Source organism: Oryzias melastigma, linkage group LG3 (assembly GCF_002922805.2).
Source record: "Oryzias melastigma strain HK-1 linkage group LG3, ASM292280v2, whole genome shotgun sequence".
In the NCBI taxonomy this organism is placed as follows: Eukaryota; Metazoa; Chordata; class Actinopteri; order Beloniformes; family Adrianichthyidae; genus Oryzias; species Oryzias melastigma.
The window spans coordinates 24,226,731-24,244,430 of NC_050514.1; the positions used below are offsets into that span (position 1 = coordinate 24,226,731).

At 36.4% G+C, this 17,700-nt stretch overlaps 1 protein-coding gene across 7 annotated transcripts in view; it reads right to left on the reverse strand.

Annotated features, from left to right (window-relative positions):
* The window catches only part of myo5aa (myosin VAa), a 54,360-nt gene extending 36,885 nt beyond the window's left edge, over window positions 1-17,475 (reverse strand). For 4 of the 7 annotated variants that reach the window (XM_024295161.2, XM_024295162.2, XM_024295160.2 and 1 more), the window contains exons 1-4: window positions 17,197-17,474; window positions 2,691-2,801; window positions 1,722-1,893; window positions 1,088-1,232 (exon numbers count right to left, since the gene is read on the reverse strand). In XM_024295161.2, the coding sequence (XP_024150929.1) occupies window positions 1,088-1,232; window positions 1,722-1,893; window positions 2,691-2,801; window positions 17,197-17,223 (455 nt within the window). In that variant the 5' untranslated portion in view covers window positions 17,224-17,474. Of the gene's footprint in view, window positions 1-128; window positions 318-1,087; window positions 1,233-1,721; window positions 1,894-2,690; window positions 2,802-17,196 lie in introns of those variants that run through there. The other 3 variants (XM_024295158.2, XM_024295157.2, XM_024295163.2) reach the window with 2 other exon arrangements.
* Window positions 17,476-17,700: the final 225 nt, after the last annotated feature.

Below are 17,700 nucleotides of genomic sequence, written 5' to 3' on the forward strand. Positions count from 1 at the left end.
AAAATAAAAAAATTCAATCACAATGACAGTTACCCTTTGCCATCAATAAATTAAAAGGCAGTGTAATTTTAGTAAGTCAAACAACAATTTGAATCTGTTACAAATAAAGTTAAATATCTGATTCTTACCAGCTGTCTATTCATAGGCAAAGCTTTTCAGAACAATACAAAGCTTAGCTTCTGCTTCTCTCTCTAATCTTGTGTTTCTGAGCAGTTTTAGATATTCTTACTGACAATGATCAGCTGCTTTGCCTAATTATTTCAATTGCTTCCACCTGCTATGGTGAATGCCAGTGGGGCAGACCAGCAAAACCAAACAAGTCCCTCAGTTTGCCGCAACAATAGTCGACCATATTTTCAGATTCTTGATTCTTTTAAAATGAATTAAAAAACAAATAGAAAAGCTCCACTTTTGCACATAGTCTAAGCAGTCCTGTCCAGCATCCGTTCATTCATCAGAAATGAAAGCTGATGACTGGCAGTCAATACTGGTTTTTGTTTTACTTGTCTAAAACTTTGAATTTATCAAAAATAAAAATTGGCACCTACTTTAGGTGACATATTCTGATATTTGTATCTGACTGAATCCTATTATTGTTAGCATACATGCAACAGGAAGTGAGCTAGAAGCTATGGATGTCTAAAGTAAAGCAAAATAATAGAAATAGGAATGAAACACACAACACTATTTGTTCATACAAAAAAAAGATTTATAAATGAAGAAAGTTAAAAACTGGACATAAAGTCTTAATCAAACATTGTTCCTGGTGCAGCCTTACACCCTTTTTTCTGGTTTACGTATTTTAGGCACTACATGTCCCCAATGTAACTCTATAGCAAATACAGAAAAGATCCTATTAAGTTACTGTGAATGGGAAAGTGCCTTTTTAATGACGTGAATGTGCTTGATATAAAAAAAATAGATGAGCAGAAACAGAAAGTGAGACCACCATGTGGTTATTTTTGGCTCCGCTTTGACCTACAAACTCCTTAGGAAGGAAGGAGGGAAAGAGGGAGGGAGGGAGCGCTGAGCAACAGGGAGAGATGGACCAATGCAGCTCAGGTAACACACGTTCATACACACTAACCTGGCCATCTGTTTGTATGCCTCTTCTGCCACGGCAAAGATATGTGGATCCATGTCTCCCATATTCTGACCACTGTAGGCGTTGATAATGTCGGTTCCATAAATTGGCAGATTCTCATAAGGGTTGATGGCCACAAGAACAATCCCTAAAAGGCGAAACACAGAGGAGAAAAAAAGCTCTTCAGCTTCATATTCAACCAAAAGCCACAATCACTCCATTTTACTTTATAATGACTCAATTAATTTCACACATTGATTATACTTTCCTCCTTTTAGAAAACAGAAACAAACAATAGAATATGTTTAGATCTCCTAACAGAGTTTTACGGAGTGAGAAAACAGCTGATAAGCATGGCATACAGTATTTAATGCTGAACAAGACAATAAACAAACATTCATTGGTCACACAGAGCTGTCAAAGAATTGCTTAACTATAAAGCCATGCAGCTGGTAAGATGATTCAGCTGGTATAAAGAGTTTGGATTTCATTCCATTGTTGGAGATAAAAGTAAAAAGAAACTCAGAAAACTGTTCTTCCTTTATGGACTCAGGTGAGGTGATCATTTAGAATCATCTTCATACTCAATGATAAAAATGTTGTTCAGCATCATTAGACTGCTTGAGATCACTCTTACCACAGTAGGTGTAAATAAGTTTGGAGTCGATGAAGCGAACTTTGAGGTTGTGGAGCACGGCCGGCTCATGGAGGTAGCTGAGAGCTGTGAGGTCATTCTCTCCCACCAGGATGTCTGGGTTCCGCAGGTAAGGCAGGTTCTTCGTCTTCGGGTCCAGTTTGTGCTCGATGATCTGAGCATGAGCCAAGTGAAGAGAAACTTAACTGTAAAAGCTGTAAAAATATACTGACAAATAGAAACTACACTCAATTAACCCATGGGTGGAAGTATTTATAATTATATTTAAATATAAAAATTTTAAAAACACACATTTACATGTTTGCCAAATAAGCTGTGAGAAAACATTGGAAAATATGCATAAAAAAAATTGAGTAAAACACGCAAAATTACAAAGTAAAAGACCAGATAAAGAGGTTTCAATATATTTATATATATATTTATCTAAATAATTACAAAATAATTAAAAAAATGAAATGAGCCATTTATTCTGTAAATATTTATTTGTGCAACAATCAATTTAGATTAACTACCATTTCTTTTTTCTCTTTTGGAACTTATGCAGTTTCTGTTCTCATATTGGTTCCTTTTTAACGATCCGATTCACTGACCTAAAATCAATCCAGGACATCTTTAGCCAAAAATTCAACCAGAGTGACTTATAAATAAATAAATGTACACATCAAAATAATTGAAAGGGAACATTATACCACACGGTATATATGGTCACACCTTTGCAAAATTTAAAGTGTTTCCACACATTGGACTATAATGATAGTTTGATCATTTTTACTGCCATCACAAGTATGTTGTCAGCTGTGATGGCACTTTGTTGCTTTTATATTATAGTAAAATAAACAGAGATATGTTTTATGAATCGATAGCTAGATATAATCAATAGTTATATGAACTTGATCAAAAAACAAATATCAAAAACAGCAGAACTTTTGAAGAACCTTTACTCAACCTCACCTTTCCATCCTCCAACATGAGCTGTAGAGAGGCCTCGCCATTTTTGTAGTCCTTGGTTAGTTCAGCAGACTTCCACACCTCCTCTGCGTCGGGGATCCACACCCGAGCGGACTAAAGAAGAAAAAGACAAGACAAAGAGAGAAAAAAATGTCAGGTATAACTAGAAACAAGGATGTGGTTGTGCAAGTTAATAACACATGTTGGATCTGATCTATCAGGCTTTATTATCATAAAAATGGCTGCAGTGAACCCTTTCACAATTTTCTGTTTTGCAATTTCATTAACTTCCAGACATTTCAGTGCAAACGGAGGAATGATGAAAGTAGAGCTTCGTGCTTCCTCTCTGCTAATAGTTAAAACAGCATGACCTCAGAGAAAACACTGGGGTCTGTGTTTTCCCCAGTCATGAGCAAACAGCTCATAATGGTCAGCAAAGCGGTGGGAACAAACTATGGAGCAGCTCATGACAGCTGAAGAATGCGGTTGTGGATATCTCATAGTCATAACCCTAAACCGTCTGGCTCTCTTAGAAACGTGTGACTGCAGGCTGATCAGACATGCAGAGGAGCTATGATAACCACTACCAGTCACATGTTGGAGAAATCCACTCACTGATATTAATGCTACATTTATGCATATAAAACTTGCAGACCACATGCAAAAGAACAGCAGAAACTGGAAAGATAAACAGGAAATGTCTAGAAAACTTTGAATGTTTTTAAAAAAAATGGAAATATCAAACCCAAAACTGGAGTGGATAGAAAGGCTTTTTTAGAACAATTGACACTAAATGTAGAAATTTCTGCCAGTGTAGTTTAAACATGTGTTTTAGGTATTGAGAGTGACATCAAACTGAATATAAAAGTGAAGACACAAAAATCTAGGGATAAGCTGTCAAACATTCACAGTTAAAACTCACAAAAATATTCAAAAGGAAACAGACTTTTTTTTTTTTTTACAGCCACAACCGATAAGATCTTCCATTGAAAAACCTTGACTTGAGACTGAGAAGCTCATGACGATGAGAGCATTTGTTCTAGTTTGACTTGGATTTCACTGCACCTCGTTGCATAAACTGCTGATGACAATCTTGGAGGCCAAAAAAGACCTCATTGTGGAGGGCACAACACCATGCTTTACTACCGATCATCTGAATCATGACATCACCATTTCCCAAAACTTCACCACCACTTCTTAAATAAAGTGGGTTTGTGCTTCCTCCCCTTTATCCTCATCCAATGGTAGCAGGGACAGTCTGACTCTCTTTCCTCCAGATATCAATAATCACAGAATACGTTGACCAAAATATTTCAGGAAATTCATAGAAACAAAGCATATTTCCAAGCCTATTTTTCATACCGTTTGGTTTACAGTGTTTGGTTATGTTAGCTGAAGTGAACCATTGGACTCCAACCCCACCCTTTCACCGCAGTGCCGTCCTCTCATATGACTGAACAGCTTTGTGCTGCCATGCAGATGGAAATTTGTACCTAAATTATTCAAAATAACCCATGAAAACATGCAATTACTGTATGAGGAGCCTACAGTCATGAGTGGGAATGGTCCCCAGATTTAAACACATGAAAATAGATGAATTTGGGACGGCAGATTTTTGATGTTTATCTACATTCAACATGTTGATGTTTTAAGATACACTGGCAACCATTATTCCATGTGTAAACTTTTTTTTTTTTACTGTATTTTCTGGATTATAAATTGCACCAGAGTATAAATTGCAGGAGAAAAAAAAGGTATATTCAAGAAGAAGAAAACAGCACTTTTTGATTTGCCATGGCAAAAAATAAAAACAAGAATAATAATGCAAATGAGAAACACATCCACATTTAAAAGAAAAACAATCCGATTCTCCTCCATGTTGGTTTTGGACGACACTTCTTCTTCTGGCACTGTTGAAAAAAAATACAGCACTCTCTAGTGGTTGTTAGCGGAAACAGCCACTAAAGGGCAACGTGTTGCTAATGGAAAAATAACAAATATATGAGCTTATTTATGTTGAAAAAAAAAAAATCACAAACTTGCAGTCAGTAGACTGCTGCTGCGGGCCATAATAAGTATAAGTTGCACCACTGGCTAAACTTACACACTGGAAAATACAGTATATACACACCAAATGTTGGGGCTCGATGTAAATGTGGTTAAAATAGAAGAAGCTGTGATATTTTAGAGTGGATGTGTAGATGATACAGGTAAACTGATGGGCCTTCACCACATGGTTAACATGCTTAAGTCTTTTGCAGGTGTATTAGAGGCCATGTGGTCAAAGCAAAATTATACAAGCAAGACTTATCAGAAGTTTTCATTTTAACCAATACCTGTATTGTTTATTGTGCAGCCCTAAGACAAATACATAAATAACAACTAAGTTTATCTAAAATGCACAACTCTTCAAGAAGATAAGCCATAACAAGTAAAGCTCTTTGGTTTACAAAGCCTTAATACTACTTGAATATGAGAGGAAACACTCAGTTATTCTGTCAGATTTTATCTGATTGATAAGCAGTCACAAGGGAAACGGGGTGAACCAGCGGAACATCTGGCGATTACAGAACAACCTTTAAGACAAAAAGGAAAAACATATGATGTTTGGCTGAATACCTTCAGGGATCATTCGTCTTTGCACGTGATTTCTTAGAGGAAAAAACCAAGGATCTGACCATGAATTCCCTTAACACCACAAACAGCCTTCAGTTAGTGTCTTTAAGACTGTAAAAGAGCTTGAGGCTTCCGCTTTTGTCGTTTTTCATGGTTGAAATTTGTGCAGCCCAAAAACTCATGGGGGGGGGGGGGGTTGTTGCCTGTTTTGGTTCATTTTTAGATTCAAATAAAAAAAATGTAATAATCTCCTGACTTCGAACAAATATCTACAATTAACAGCAGTTGAAAGACAAATTTGACAAAGATAATGTCAGTCTCTGACGTTATCTTTGTCAAGATAGAACCAACTACAATGACTCAGGAATTTAGGAAAATAAGCTACTAGAGCTCTCATTTACTTTTTAGGGTTTATCTTTTTTTTAAACCATGGAACATACAGGTACTGCTGTGGCCATTCATAAAAAGGATAGAAACCAACAGGTTCAACTCGATTTAGACACAAATAGCTGAGTCATGTCAGTGAAGATGAATCACTCTTCTCTGAAATGATTGGGTAAATTTAAAACCAACCATGTCTCCTTGCCCGTTTTGCATCCAACTAGTTCTTTATAGTAAAAAAAACAAGGAAAATGAAATAGTATCAAGTATGTGTCTGTTTTTTGTTTTAATAACAGCAATAAATAATACAAAAACTAAAATTTCTAAATATAAATTTTATAAACCAAGATGTCAAACTGCAATTAAAGTAGATAAAATATTAGCAATATTTTTCTTCTAAAAATACAGCTACAAGACAAAAAATTTGAGAAAATATAGCACCACTTTCTCTCTTTAAAAAAATTTAAATTCACTGATTTATTTGTTTGATGTTAAATATTAGGGGTGTGACGATTCATTTTAACAATTTAAATTATATCACAATTTGTTGTTGCTGATACAATTATTAGTTGATTGGTTCATTTTGAATGAGACCTTAAATAATCCAGAACATCTTTATCAAAAAATGTAACGAGTGTGACTCAGAGATGAATACCTGGGTACTGAATCAATTTACATTTTAGTTTAGTAAAATTTAGACTACTGTTGTTTTCCCAAATCAAAATATTACAAAAAGAACATTGAATGAATGAATAGAATCATCTATTAGTTGTTTTTAAATGTGTAAAAAGCTTTTCAATGACCAGCAAAGCAATAAAAAGGAATGTTAATGCTGTATCAACTTTTAGAAAAATTGAAGAAAATAATCAACTAACATTTGAATAAATGTTTTACTGGATTATTATGATTTTAGAGCCATATTTTCTGTCTTCTTTTTAAAGCAGTCATGTAGCTTTAAAATATACAACACCAAATTCACATGACTCATATACACCACAAGGTGCTTGTGCATAAACAAAATGATAAAAAAGAGCTCATTCTGAAATTCTAAACTTTGAGTTTTTTTCATTTCCTCTTTTTTTGATTGAACAATTTTGCAGGAGATCCTGCCAGCAGTCGGCCTCCTAGCAACAAAGGGATGCAGGCAGAAGGGATAGCTGCAGGAAAAGGAGGGCTAAAAATAGCATCAGTGAGTTTTGAGCAGCATCACACCTCGCTGATGCATCACTGCGCTACTGAGCACACTTCCTGATCCCGATAATCACACCACACACCTACACATATGCACTCGTGCTCGTTTCACACATCACAAAGTGAAAAACTGATTATCCTTATTTGAAGTGAAATATATAACCAAGCAGTTCATTTTTTCCTGTCTTTCACACACTCTCGGGCACAGTGGCAATAGTGAGAATGAGAAAGAGCTATACTGTATTTCAAATGCAAGGACGATAAATCATATTTATATACCAACAAATTCCCCTGGGTTAGGGAAAAGGAGAGCTGAAGGTTGTAATGCAGACACTCACGCTGACAGACCTTAAGGACATCGTGTTCCGCAATGAAAACACAAGCTAAAAAAGAGGAGAGCCTAAAAGTTGGAGACAAATGAATCGGGGCATCGCCGCTCTGTTTACCCAAAAGGATGATGGAGGGCAGGATGAATAGATGGTGACCAGGAAATGAATTAAAAAAAGCAAAGCACGAAAAGCATTTCCATTTAGCAACATATACAACGAAAATGAAAAAAATATATCTGCTGTGCAGTGCTTTTTCTTTTCAAGAATGACAACCATGATCATTCTTTTTCAGCAGGATAGATGCATTTTCCCTTGCATGACATCATAATGTATGTCATCATACGGTCCTTTATGGGCGCTCTAATCCGAAACAGTCAGACACAATGTAAGACTAACTGAGTGTTGCAATGATCTGGAAGGTATGGCTCAAAGAAAGTGCAGAAACCATCAGCTGTACACCTTATTTAGGATTAAAGAATTTCAATAAACATGTAATACCAATATATGTAATTCATACAGACATGTTTACCAAACAAAATGTTTTAAGCCGAGTCTCACGAGTTCTCTGGCTATCATGCAAAAAAGGCTTCCATCAACTCACAGCACCATGGTTATTAAAAAGGACTGGAGTAAAACCATGTTTTAATCAATTCATTGATTTTTAAATCAATCTTTATTCCTTTGAAGTATGTTTTTTCAAGCAAAGAAAAACTTTAAATGTATCAAATGAAATAACTAAATGTTTTAATTAAAAGTTCTACTTTTGTTCAATTTAAACCACAGGTTATGCGAAAAATTTATTAAATTGAGAACCAAATTAAACTGTGGAATCAAAATTAAATTAATTCAGTATGTTAATGACACTCAGCATTTTACTGAAGATAATTCTCCAACTTTTCATTCGTTAAACTTTATTAAGTTCAAACTGGAAACAGTTTTTTATTCATAATCTAAATGTTTGTTTGTCAAGTCACTTTGTCATTTATGTGCATTAACACTATTACATAGCTCCATATGAGATGAGACTGTCTCTTTTAGGAGAACCAGAGTATGATTGGTTGGAGTCCATACCATAGTTTAGAGGAGATTTCACACTCAAACAAATACGAGTATTACAAGGAAATAAGCTCTGGTGTGAACTCTACAGTCCAATAGTGAGTCTCCTCTTTATTCCTTAACACAATCCTTTCTGAAGTTGAAGCTGTTCCATTGTTGATGAGCATTTGGGGCCAACCACAAAGTGTGCTCTTCTTTGTTATTTGTCTAGTCTTAGAACCCGGGAGCTGGAGCTAATCCTTTTTTCTAAGAGATCACCCAGGTATGAACACTTAAAATAGATTTATAGCAGTAAAATATTAGTATTCCTAATAAAAATTATTTCTTAAAATGTTTCCATCACTCTGACATTTCACCACTCAACTGTCTTGGCATCTGAACATAAAATCTTTTCACTCATCCAGATGGCTTCATCATGAAACCACTTGAATGAAATGTCTCTAGAAAGACATTCAGTTTAAAGTCAAGACTCCAATTGTGGACCTTTTGTTGTTGCTTCTACCCTTTGCTAAGTTTGATTGCGTTTTATTTTCCGTCCATGTAAGTCTGGATTAGAATTCTTTAAAAATGCAAAATTTGAATTTCACAAAACGTATCCAGTCTTTCTTGATCTCTGCTTTTAATGCTTTTAATGATCTCTGAAACTCTCTCTTGAGCAGCCTTCTCAGTTTCAGAGACAAGGGAGCTGACTGAATACAAGGCGGGAAGCTTGTAAATGACACGTTTTGACACCATTTTGTTCTATTACCACTGAAAATAAAAACCTCACAGCCCTGAAAATATGAGCCATCTGGATAGGGACTCACCTCAGCAGGTGATTACTATAAATGCACATTTATCTTAAAGCAAACAAGAAGCATACTTGAATGTGTTAATGCATTCAGAAATATGCTTCACTAAATTACAAATTTAGCAACAGATGATTAACAACAAAGTCCAGGAAAATCCTGGTAGTAACACAAATTATTATGATTTTTAGATTTGTCTAATGGAATTGTAAGCTGCTCTTGAAGGGACATGGCACCTTCAAGACTAATCCCAGTTTAAGTGAACAAAGGAGTCGGGTTACGTTAACTCAAGGTTTAACACCAGCTAATCCCATCCAAGTAATCTTTACCGGTGTTTTATTGCGGCAACATATGGCCACACAATGACAGGCAGAAACATGGACGCAGAGCCTCCAACATTTAATGCAAGGAAAATTCACATTTCCTTTTAGAGGTCATTCAACATAAATCTTTGAGCCTTTAAGGACAAGATTTTTTTTTCAATGAAAGTTTTTAATGAAGATGCTACAGCAACAAAATCAACTAGACTGAACTTCTAAACTATGTATTTTTAAAACACCCTTAAATGTATATGTGTTAGTTGTGTACAGCTTTGCCGGTGGGGCGGGACATATGTGTTTACAAATCTCCTCAAAGTAAACGGCCGATTAGAAAGGCTTAGCTTGGACCTTTCACTTTTGAACTGGAGGACCTCTGGCCTGCTGTGGCTGCTTAGTCGGAGCCTCATCTCAGGTCTCTACAACTGACTGTTTACTTCCCCACGCTGCCAGAGCCAGCTGACGCATCACATTTCAATGATAATCATTCCATAAAAAAAACCTGCAAATCGATGCTAATTGTAACCTGTAAGAGAAGGTTGTTCTCAGACAGAAAATATACCAGACACTCTGGCGTCTGTAACGCAGAGATGCTGACATCTTTTCTGCCTGAACAACTCTCATTCAATCATGCCTAATACACCACTTCTTTACATGCAAAGTTGTGCAGCAGCAGCCAATAATTGAGGCTAAATTAATGTTTTTTTTTCTTCAACAAAAGAATGAAGGGAATCCAGACTAAAGTGAATCAAGTGGAAAAAAGATTAAAACCTTAATACATTTTACAGTACGCACCGACAGAGGCAACCACCTAGACAGCAACAATGGTATGCTAAAAACCGTCTGAGGCTCTATTGGCCGAGTTACAAGCAGCCAATGAAGTCGGGGCCCGCATAGGCCTCGTCACATGATGCCACTCATGTGAGAATCTGCTGTTTTTCTGCTCAGCTGGGCAGACACTGCATGACGCCAAGACGCAGATTTCTGTGCTGCTCCAGAGTGGATGGAGGAATCCTCAACAATCTGTAACAATGATATCTCTTGACATAAAAAAGGGCCCAACTAGCACATATGTAGTCAAGTGACTGTCAGAGATGACTAATATCACTAAGAGACTATGATGCAACTTAGTTATTAATCGCATTAGTCTGACAGAGTAGCTCTATTCAGTTTAAAACATTACAAAAGGGGAGCGGAATGCGGTTCAAGAATACCCGCTGTTTGCATCACGTAATATTGAAAGAATTAGGAGAATACAACCCAGTTTTAAAGTCAAGAAGATATGATGGATTATTTACGGCAAAGAAGCCAATGACTAAGCAGCTCTTTAGGGGTGAATTTAGAACCTACACTTGTTATAAGACAAACTTTTGGATACAAATAAGCTGAAGAAACAGAATAATATGAATACCTATGTACAAACAAAAACAGAGTAAGATTTTTATTAAAAAGAAAATATCTTTCCATTTTGACTGGATGTAACCAGTTGTGAGTATAAAGGTGGTCCCCGATGACAAACTAGTCTTCCGGTGGTCACATTTTGTCCATCGATATCCACTCAGACACTAGAAATCAGGAGAAACTAAACACTGATTTGTTTCGTATTGGAAGGTTTTATTTCCTCACTGATTTCTGCGATTAAAGCTCTTTGTAGGGTGTGTCAGTAAATGCTCCATTTACAGTGACAATACGTTTAATTCATGTTCAGAGCATCGAACGGTTTGAACACTAAAATGATAACTTAGTGCAGCTTCAAAACAATAATAATCTATTTAAATGTATTATTTAGAACCAGTATTCTTATAATATTTAAGGTACTTTTTACTGAAATCAGCAGACATTTTTGGTCTACTCAAAGCTGAAAAGGAACATTAAAAAAAACTTACTTGAACGAACATATACTCCAACTCCCGGTTCATGTTCATCTTGTCCTAGAACCCAGCCTTTACCTCATGCTGTGTGTCTGCTGGTTTTTTAGATGCCCCAAACCACACATGCCACAAGACCAGAGTCTAACTCTTTAAGGAAGTTGCCCCAGACCAGAACCATCCCACTGTGTCTGCAGACACAAGCAGAGCTGCCCGACGCTCCCCACAGCTCCTGCGACACATAACTGGCCATTGTTGCTGTCTGTCAACGAACATCCCAGCTTCCTTTACTGATCACATGAGCGGCAAGGAGGACAAACTCAGAACAAATAAACAGCTTTAACTAAAGACCAGTAATGCAGCAACAACAGCTGCAGAGTGACGGTTGCACTGACCAGCAGAAAACAAAGCATAGATCAGTAAAAGATGACACTCAGATTCTCAAGCGATTAAAACAAACAAGCATCACTGCAGCACGCAACTTCATTTAAACGCTTTAACGTGTCGGAAACAATGCAATCACTGCATGTCGGAATGTACACAACATGGCTGCACAATTACTCTAACCAGGTTACATCAGTAATCTAAAGCACATGTTTGAAATTAGACTCTGAAGAAAAAACAAAACAAAACTACAGAAATTCATTCATTGTAAAAGCAGCCACCTGACGGATATGAAGCAATGCTGTTAGCATAATAGTTCAGTGTGACATATGAAAGATACTAAATCTACATTGAGTTATCCAATGGGGGGTGCATTATTTTTGACATTTTTATTTAAAACAGAGTTTTAAAAAAATGTATGCATAACTTAAACTCACATAACTGAAAATAACAAAAGTAGAACTTTCTTGACAAATTTGTGAATTCTTTCAATAAAGGCAAACTGAAAGCAGGTTGCAAAAAAGCACCTCAAAGAAAAAAATATTCACAACTTTAATTGATTTTCTAAAAAAAAAAAAAACATCCATTTTAAGTTTATCAATTTTTTTTTTTTCTAAATACCAGCTATTCTTTCCCTTGCAGCCACAAAACCATCTTAAAGCATCCTATAAATCCATGATGCTGTGGTCATCATTCTTTACAGGAGCACAGAAGACACACTTCCTGATTTCACCAGATACTTGCTGAGAAACCAAATCCTGCTGGAAGCTGCCAGGCCTACATGACTGCATGACTTTTCTTGCAAAATTTTCCTAACATAAGGAGTCTGAACATTGAAAAAAAAGAAACAATGTAATTTAAAGTAGTTTTGAGGAACAGCATTTTTGAAAATTATACTGGATTAAGACCTTTTCCCCAAAGGTAAAATATCCAAATAACCTTAAGCTATGTTGTACATAAAGTCATCTTTAAATAATTTAAAATAAAGGTACACGTTAAAAGTAAAGATTTTAATTTACATATTTCACTTAACATTTAGGTTCTCAAGTTCCTATGTCCCTTATGTTGTCTTACCTGACATTTAGGAAACCACAAAGTTGATTCAATGTCGATATAGAAAACATCTTGTATGGGGTTTGGTTTTACAGCTAAAATGCTGAATCAATTTCTATGTTAATACCAACGTATTTATCACATTTTCATTTTAAAAATTGTTATAAAAAAAAACTAATTTCACAAAAGATGATGTAAAAAACTGCCCAAAATTTGAACTTTAAAAACTAAAATAAAGAAATCTTCTGATAAAAAATGACAGAAAAGACTTTTGGTTGCCTGAAAAAAAAATCAATATGTTTTATAAGATTGGATGATTCTGTATTCTATTTTCAAGGTAAAGATCTGATTTTCATCTTTTCCTTGACTCAGCTTTACTGCTGTAAATGAGTTGAAAAGGTCGGACATGCTGTGCACCTGGAAACACCCCAACAAGTGATGTAGCAGCAGGTGTCTCCTTTCCATCTGCTCTTCCTGATACTACACTCTGTGTCTGACAGCAGAAACATGTGGATTGACATGGTCTTTTTTTTTTTTTTTTTTTAACCACAATCACAGCTATAATGCATTCATCCATGTATCCATCTTCAGAACCCGCTCAGTCCCTGTCAGGATCATGGAGCTGCTGGAGTCAACACTGTTGGGTGAAGGTGAAGTCCACGCTGAACAGGTCGCTTGTCTGTTGCAGGACAACACGCTCACATACACACCTAAGGAACAATTTAGAGATATAAATTAACCTATAAAATATGTTTTTGGACTGTGGGAGGAAGCCAGAGAACCCACCACACAGGCACGGGAGGAACTCCACGTATAAAGCACCCAATTGGGATTTGAATCAGGGTTATCCCACTGTGAGAAAAACCACAACCCCACTATGCAGCATCAAAGCTTACATTTTTCAGAGAAGTTTAGTATCTAAGGCTGATCAAATGAACCAAAGAAATCATACGGCTCTCAGAAACTTTTTGTTCTTTCTTCTAGTTTCTGCTGCTCTATAGAAAATGTCCGAAAAAACAACACAGGCTTTTTTATGCTGGCTGAAAACTCCAAAATAATGACTAAAAGACCACTGGGTACCATTTTATAATACAAAACCATATAGTTGGTATTAATTTAAAGCATCATGTAACTTCAGAGAAGAAAAAACAACTCAGAAAGTTGTGATTTCACTCTTAAACCTCGTTTTTTCCCCCTCAAAATTTCTGTTTACTATAAGTTGACAGAAATTCAAATTGGTAATAAAAACATCAAATAAAAACAACTTATTAACTCACTTACTGCATTTTCTCCTTTTTCACACTAAGTTTGAACCATAACACAACTTTGATCTTAAATATGGCCTTTTGGCCTCCACCTTTCTGCATGTTAAGAGAAATGAATTCCACCGGTCAAGGCTGTCTGAACCGCTAAAAAAATAAACAAAGCACCTCTGTGTGCATCGCTCTGACACTTTGAGCTTGTAATGTAGCAGGAAAGGCTGCAAAAATGTGCTGTGTTGAGCTTTGACTCAGAAACTGATGCAAGGCCAAAAATATTATGCTTCAATAAACATTTGTTGAAAGAGAAATGGTATTTTTAAATCTTTTTGGGAGTGGGGCCTCAGGTCTGTTGCATAACATAATCCTCCTCCTGTCCATCTCCCCACACTAAAGGTTTCCCTCAGTTTTCCTGTTTCTCATTACTTTGATCCAATTTGTTTTGCATCACCGGCTCATGCAGAGCTAACAGGCTGACTAAAGACTTTCAGCTCTGACTCGCTTCTCCTTGAACTGGTGGATAGGTCATCCACGATCCAAACCGACTGTAGGCTACCAGAAGTTTGTGCCTTTCTGTCTCCTTTGCTCCACCGAAGAGGAACTCAAACCCACTCAAAGGGCTCCACGTGGCTGAGTCATGCTCACAGAGGGCAGACTGTATCCACCCATATGCTGGAAAAGTAAATCACAGACATGGGCCAGGCATCAGAGGATGATTTTATGAACACACAGAGTTGTTCAAAGCCCAACTGAGTTAGGATTTTAACAAATACCACAAAAAAACTGAGGTTGAATTAATTTAGCAACAAATATTTACATATGTACCTGATCTGCGTATTAAAAACAAGCTGAAGCACAAATGTAAACTTTTTAATTTATTGCAATCAAAATAGATTTGAAAAGCTGTTAAAATCAAATAACAAAAAAAAAAAGCATCAAAATTTATACAAATTACTGAGTCGATGCAACCGTGGAGTCAGCTACCTTTAAATCTTTGCAGGGAAACCATCAGTAGTGCTTCCTGTAGTTGTCTGAGTTATTAACAGCAATAAGACGCTCCACATAAATCTACAGCTGGAGTATTACTGGAACTTTACCAAGTGCAAATAACGTTTAAATTGCTGTGGCTTTGGTAATGTTTCATTCATGATTTGTTTATTGACTGACTCTTGCTCTTTTAGCACTCATAAGAAAATGGTATTTAATTAATTCCCTCTTCAGAAAAATAAATATTCACCGTACTCAATTACATAGATTTTGACTGGAAGTAAATATTGGGAAACTGTCACATATTTGCCTTTTTGCCTTAAAAAAAAATGGTTACTTTTTGCTCACTTTGTGGCATTTCTCTTGTTGGAAAAACTAAAACTTATAAAAACAAGTGATAGAAATGTTTGAATATACAAAGATTGTAGAAAAACTAGGTAGTGTCACTTGCAGATGGATGATCATTTGTAATAAGAGTGTGAAATTATGATGGGTCTGAAGTTCCAACAGATCGTTTAAAAAACAGATTAAAGATCACGACCACTAAAAAAGCAAAAATAATAATAATAAAAAACAACATTACATTTTAAAAAAATAAAAGAAAAATTCCAGAAACCAAAACACAATTACAAAAATATGAAATGTTATGGAAAGCAAAAGTAATTTCCAGAAATCACAATGAAATGTTAGAAAATTAACACAAATAAGGAACCGGAGAAGGTAGGAACAATGATTGGATGCTGACATTTGTCCATAATTTCAACCAAATGTTTTTGGAATTAAGCGATACTAGATATACTCCGTATAAATCCCAAAACTTTTATAAGTATGGGTATATTGTAGACGTGACTGAAAAAAACTAAATCATCAAACATCCAATCAGTGATGTCCTGCAGTACCAACCATTGACAGTTATATTATATTTGTTTTTTTAAATTTCATTTTGATTACTGGAAATTACTTTTTTTCTGAAAAGTTTGATTCTTGTTTCTGTTTTTATTTTGTTTTCGTGTCTAGAATTTTGTGATCTTTAGTATGTTTTTGAGTCAAGTGATTTGTTGGTGTAGTTTGCACTTCATGAAGTTAAAAAAATGAAAGCTACCATCACCTAAAATAACTGCCTTGGCATTACTTTTGCTATATTAACCAGATCAGAGGTTTTTGAGTTAGTTTCGAGGGTTCTGTGTCGTTAAATGATCCATTTCCAAAAAGAAAAGTCTCCAAGAGACAGATGGGAGATTTCAAAATGTCTTCGACTGTTAGCCAAAGCTTGTTTGGACAGCTCGAGACAGCAGAGACCGAAAGCGTTAACGCCTCACGTTTGAAAATGTTGGATAGACGTGAGGATTTCTTCTTTAGCGGCCGTCCCGTTTTGTCTCCTCCACCCTCATTATTCCTGTAAAACGGACCAGCTGTCAAAGCAGGGGGATGGGTGACACATCTGCGGCTCTCACATGCAGGCACATTTGCAGTCACTGTCAGACAACAGCATCCCAGCGACCTTGTGAGTCTTCTAACTGGCCTCCTCAGCACTAGAGTCATATTCTCCCTATGGAGCATTTTGCATCATAAAGCTGCACCAAGGAATCTGGGTGGAGGAGGAGGAGGAGGGGCCCTTTTCCATTCAAACATCCTACTGAGAGCGAGGATGCTAAGGATGCTGGGTGCATCGCAGTACCATAGCGGTACCCAGCCTTTCTAATCTGGACTAAAAAAACAAAGATATTCACACTCTTGGGGCAATTAAAATCAAAATATTGACACTGGAGTCTAAATCCAAACATGGAGCGAATAAAAGGGTAAAAACCGGAGCCTCCATGATGGACGGCACCGCCTTTGCATCATCCAGGTTTCTAGCTTTTCGTTGGCTACGAACCCCAAACGTGACACCAAAAATTGATGGGGAAAAATATGACGAAAACGCGTGAAGGGTGTGTCTAAAATATGATTTTAGTGTTTTAAAAATGACCCTGATTCAAAAGAAGACGAGGCGTCTCTTTAAGACCCCACCATACTGACCACCACAGCCGTTTAAGCTAATATTAGCTTTACTTTAAAACAACCAAACACACGTATTCTTTCATTGAAAAAAAAAAAAAACTCATTCAATTTTTTTTTATATAAAACGCCAGCATTAAAAAAATATGCCCACAAATGAGCGAATTGGCAGTTTTTTCAGTGAAAATCCTAGCTAAAAATATGAATTAGCATAAACGAGTTATATTTGTGTAGCACTAGCAAGGACGGTGCTACATCCACTTAAAAATGCACTTGTTTTACCTTTGTGTACAGCTCCGACGCTGCCATGACGCTCCCTCGCTATGTCCTTCCTCCAATCCGGGCTAAAACTCCGGCAGGTTCACACTCCGCGCGGAACGCGGCGTGTGTTCTCATGAAGCGGAGAAAAGGAGTCCTTCGTGACCGTTGCGGGTTCAAGGAGAAGACGCGTCTCTTATCGCCATGATAACCAGAAAGACTCCTCCGGGCTACTGAGATTCGGTGTCTCACTTTGCATTCTGGGTATGAGGATGGAGGAGATGATTTAGCAGAGCAGAGGCTGCTGCTGCCCGCTTTGGGAAAAACTGCGCCCTCTGGTGGTCAGTGTGGTTTATAAACCCTTCTTCAAAATAAGAGATTTTGAAGATGTATAACTTAAAATTATTTTTCTTAATTTATGTTTATAGGTTCATAGCAACTCTTTTTAGTTGAAGATACTATGTAACTGAATATGCGCCATTTTTTTATTTTAATTTAGCATATTTGATTAAATTTGTCTTCTTCAAA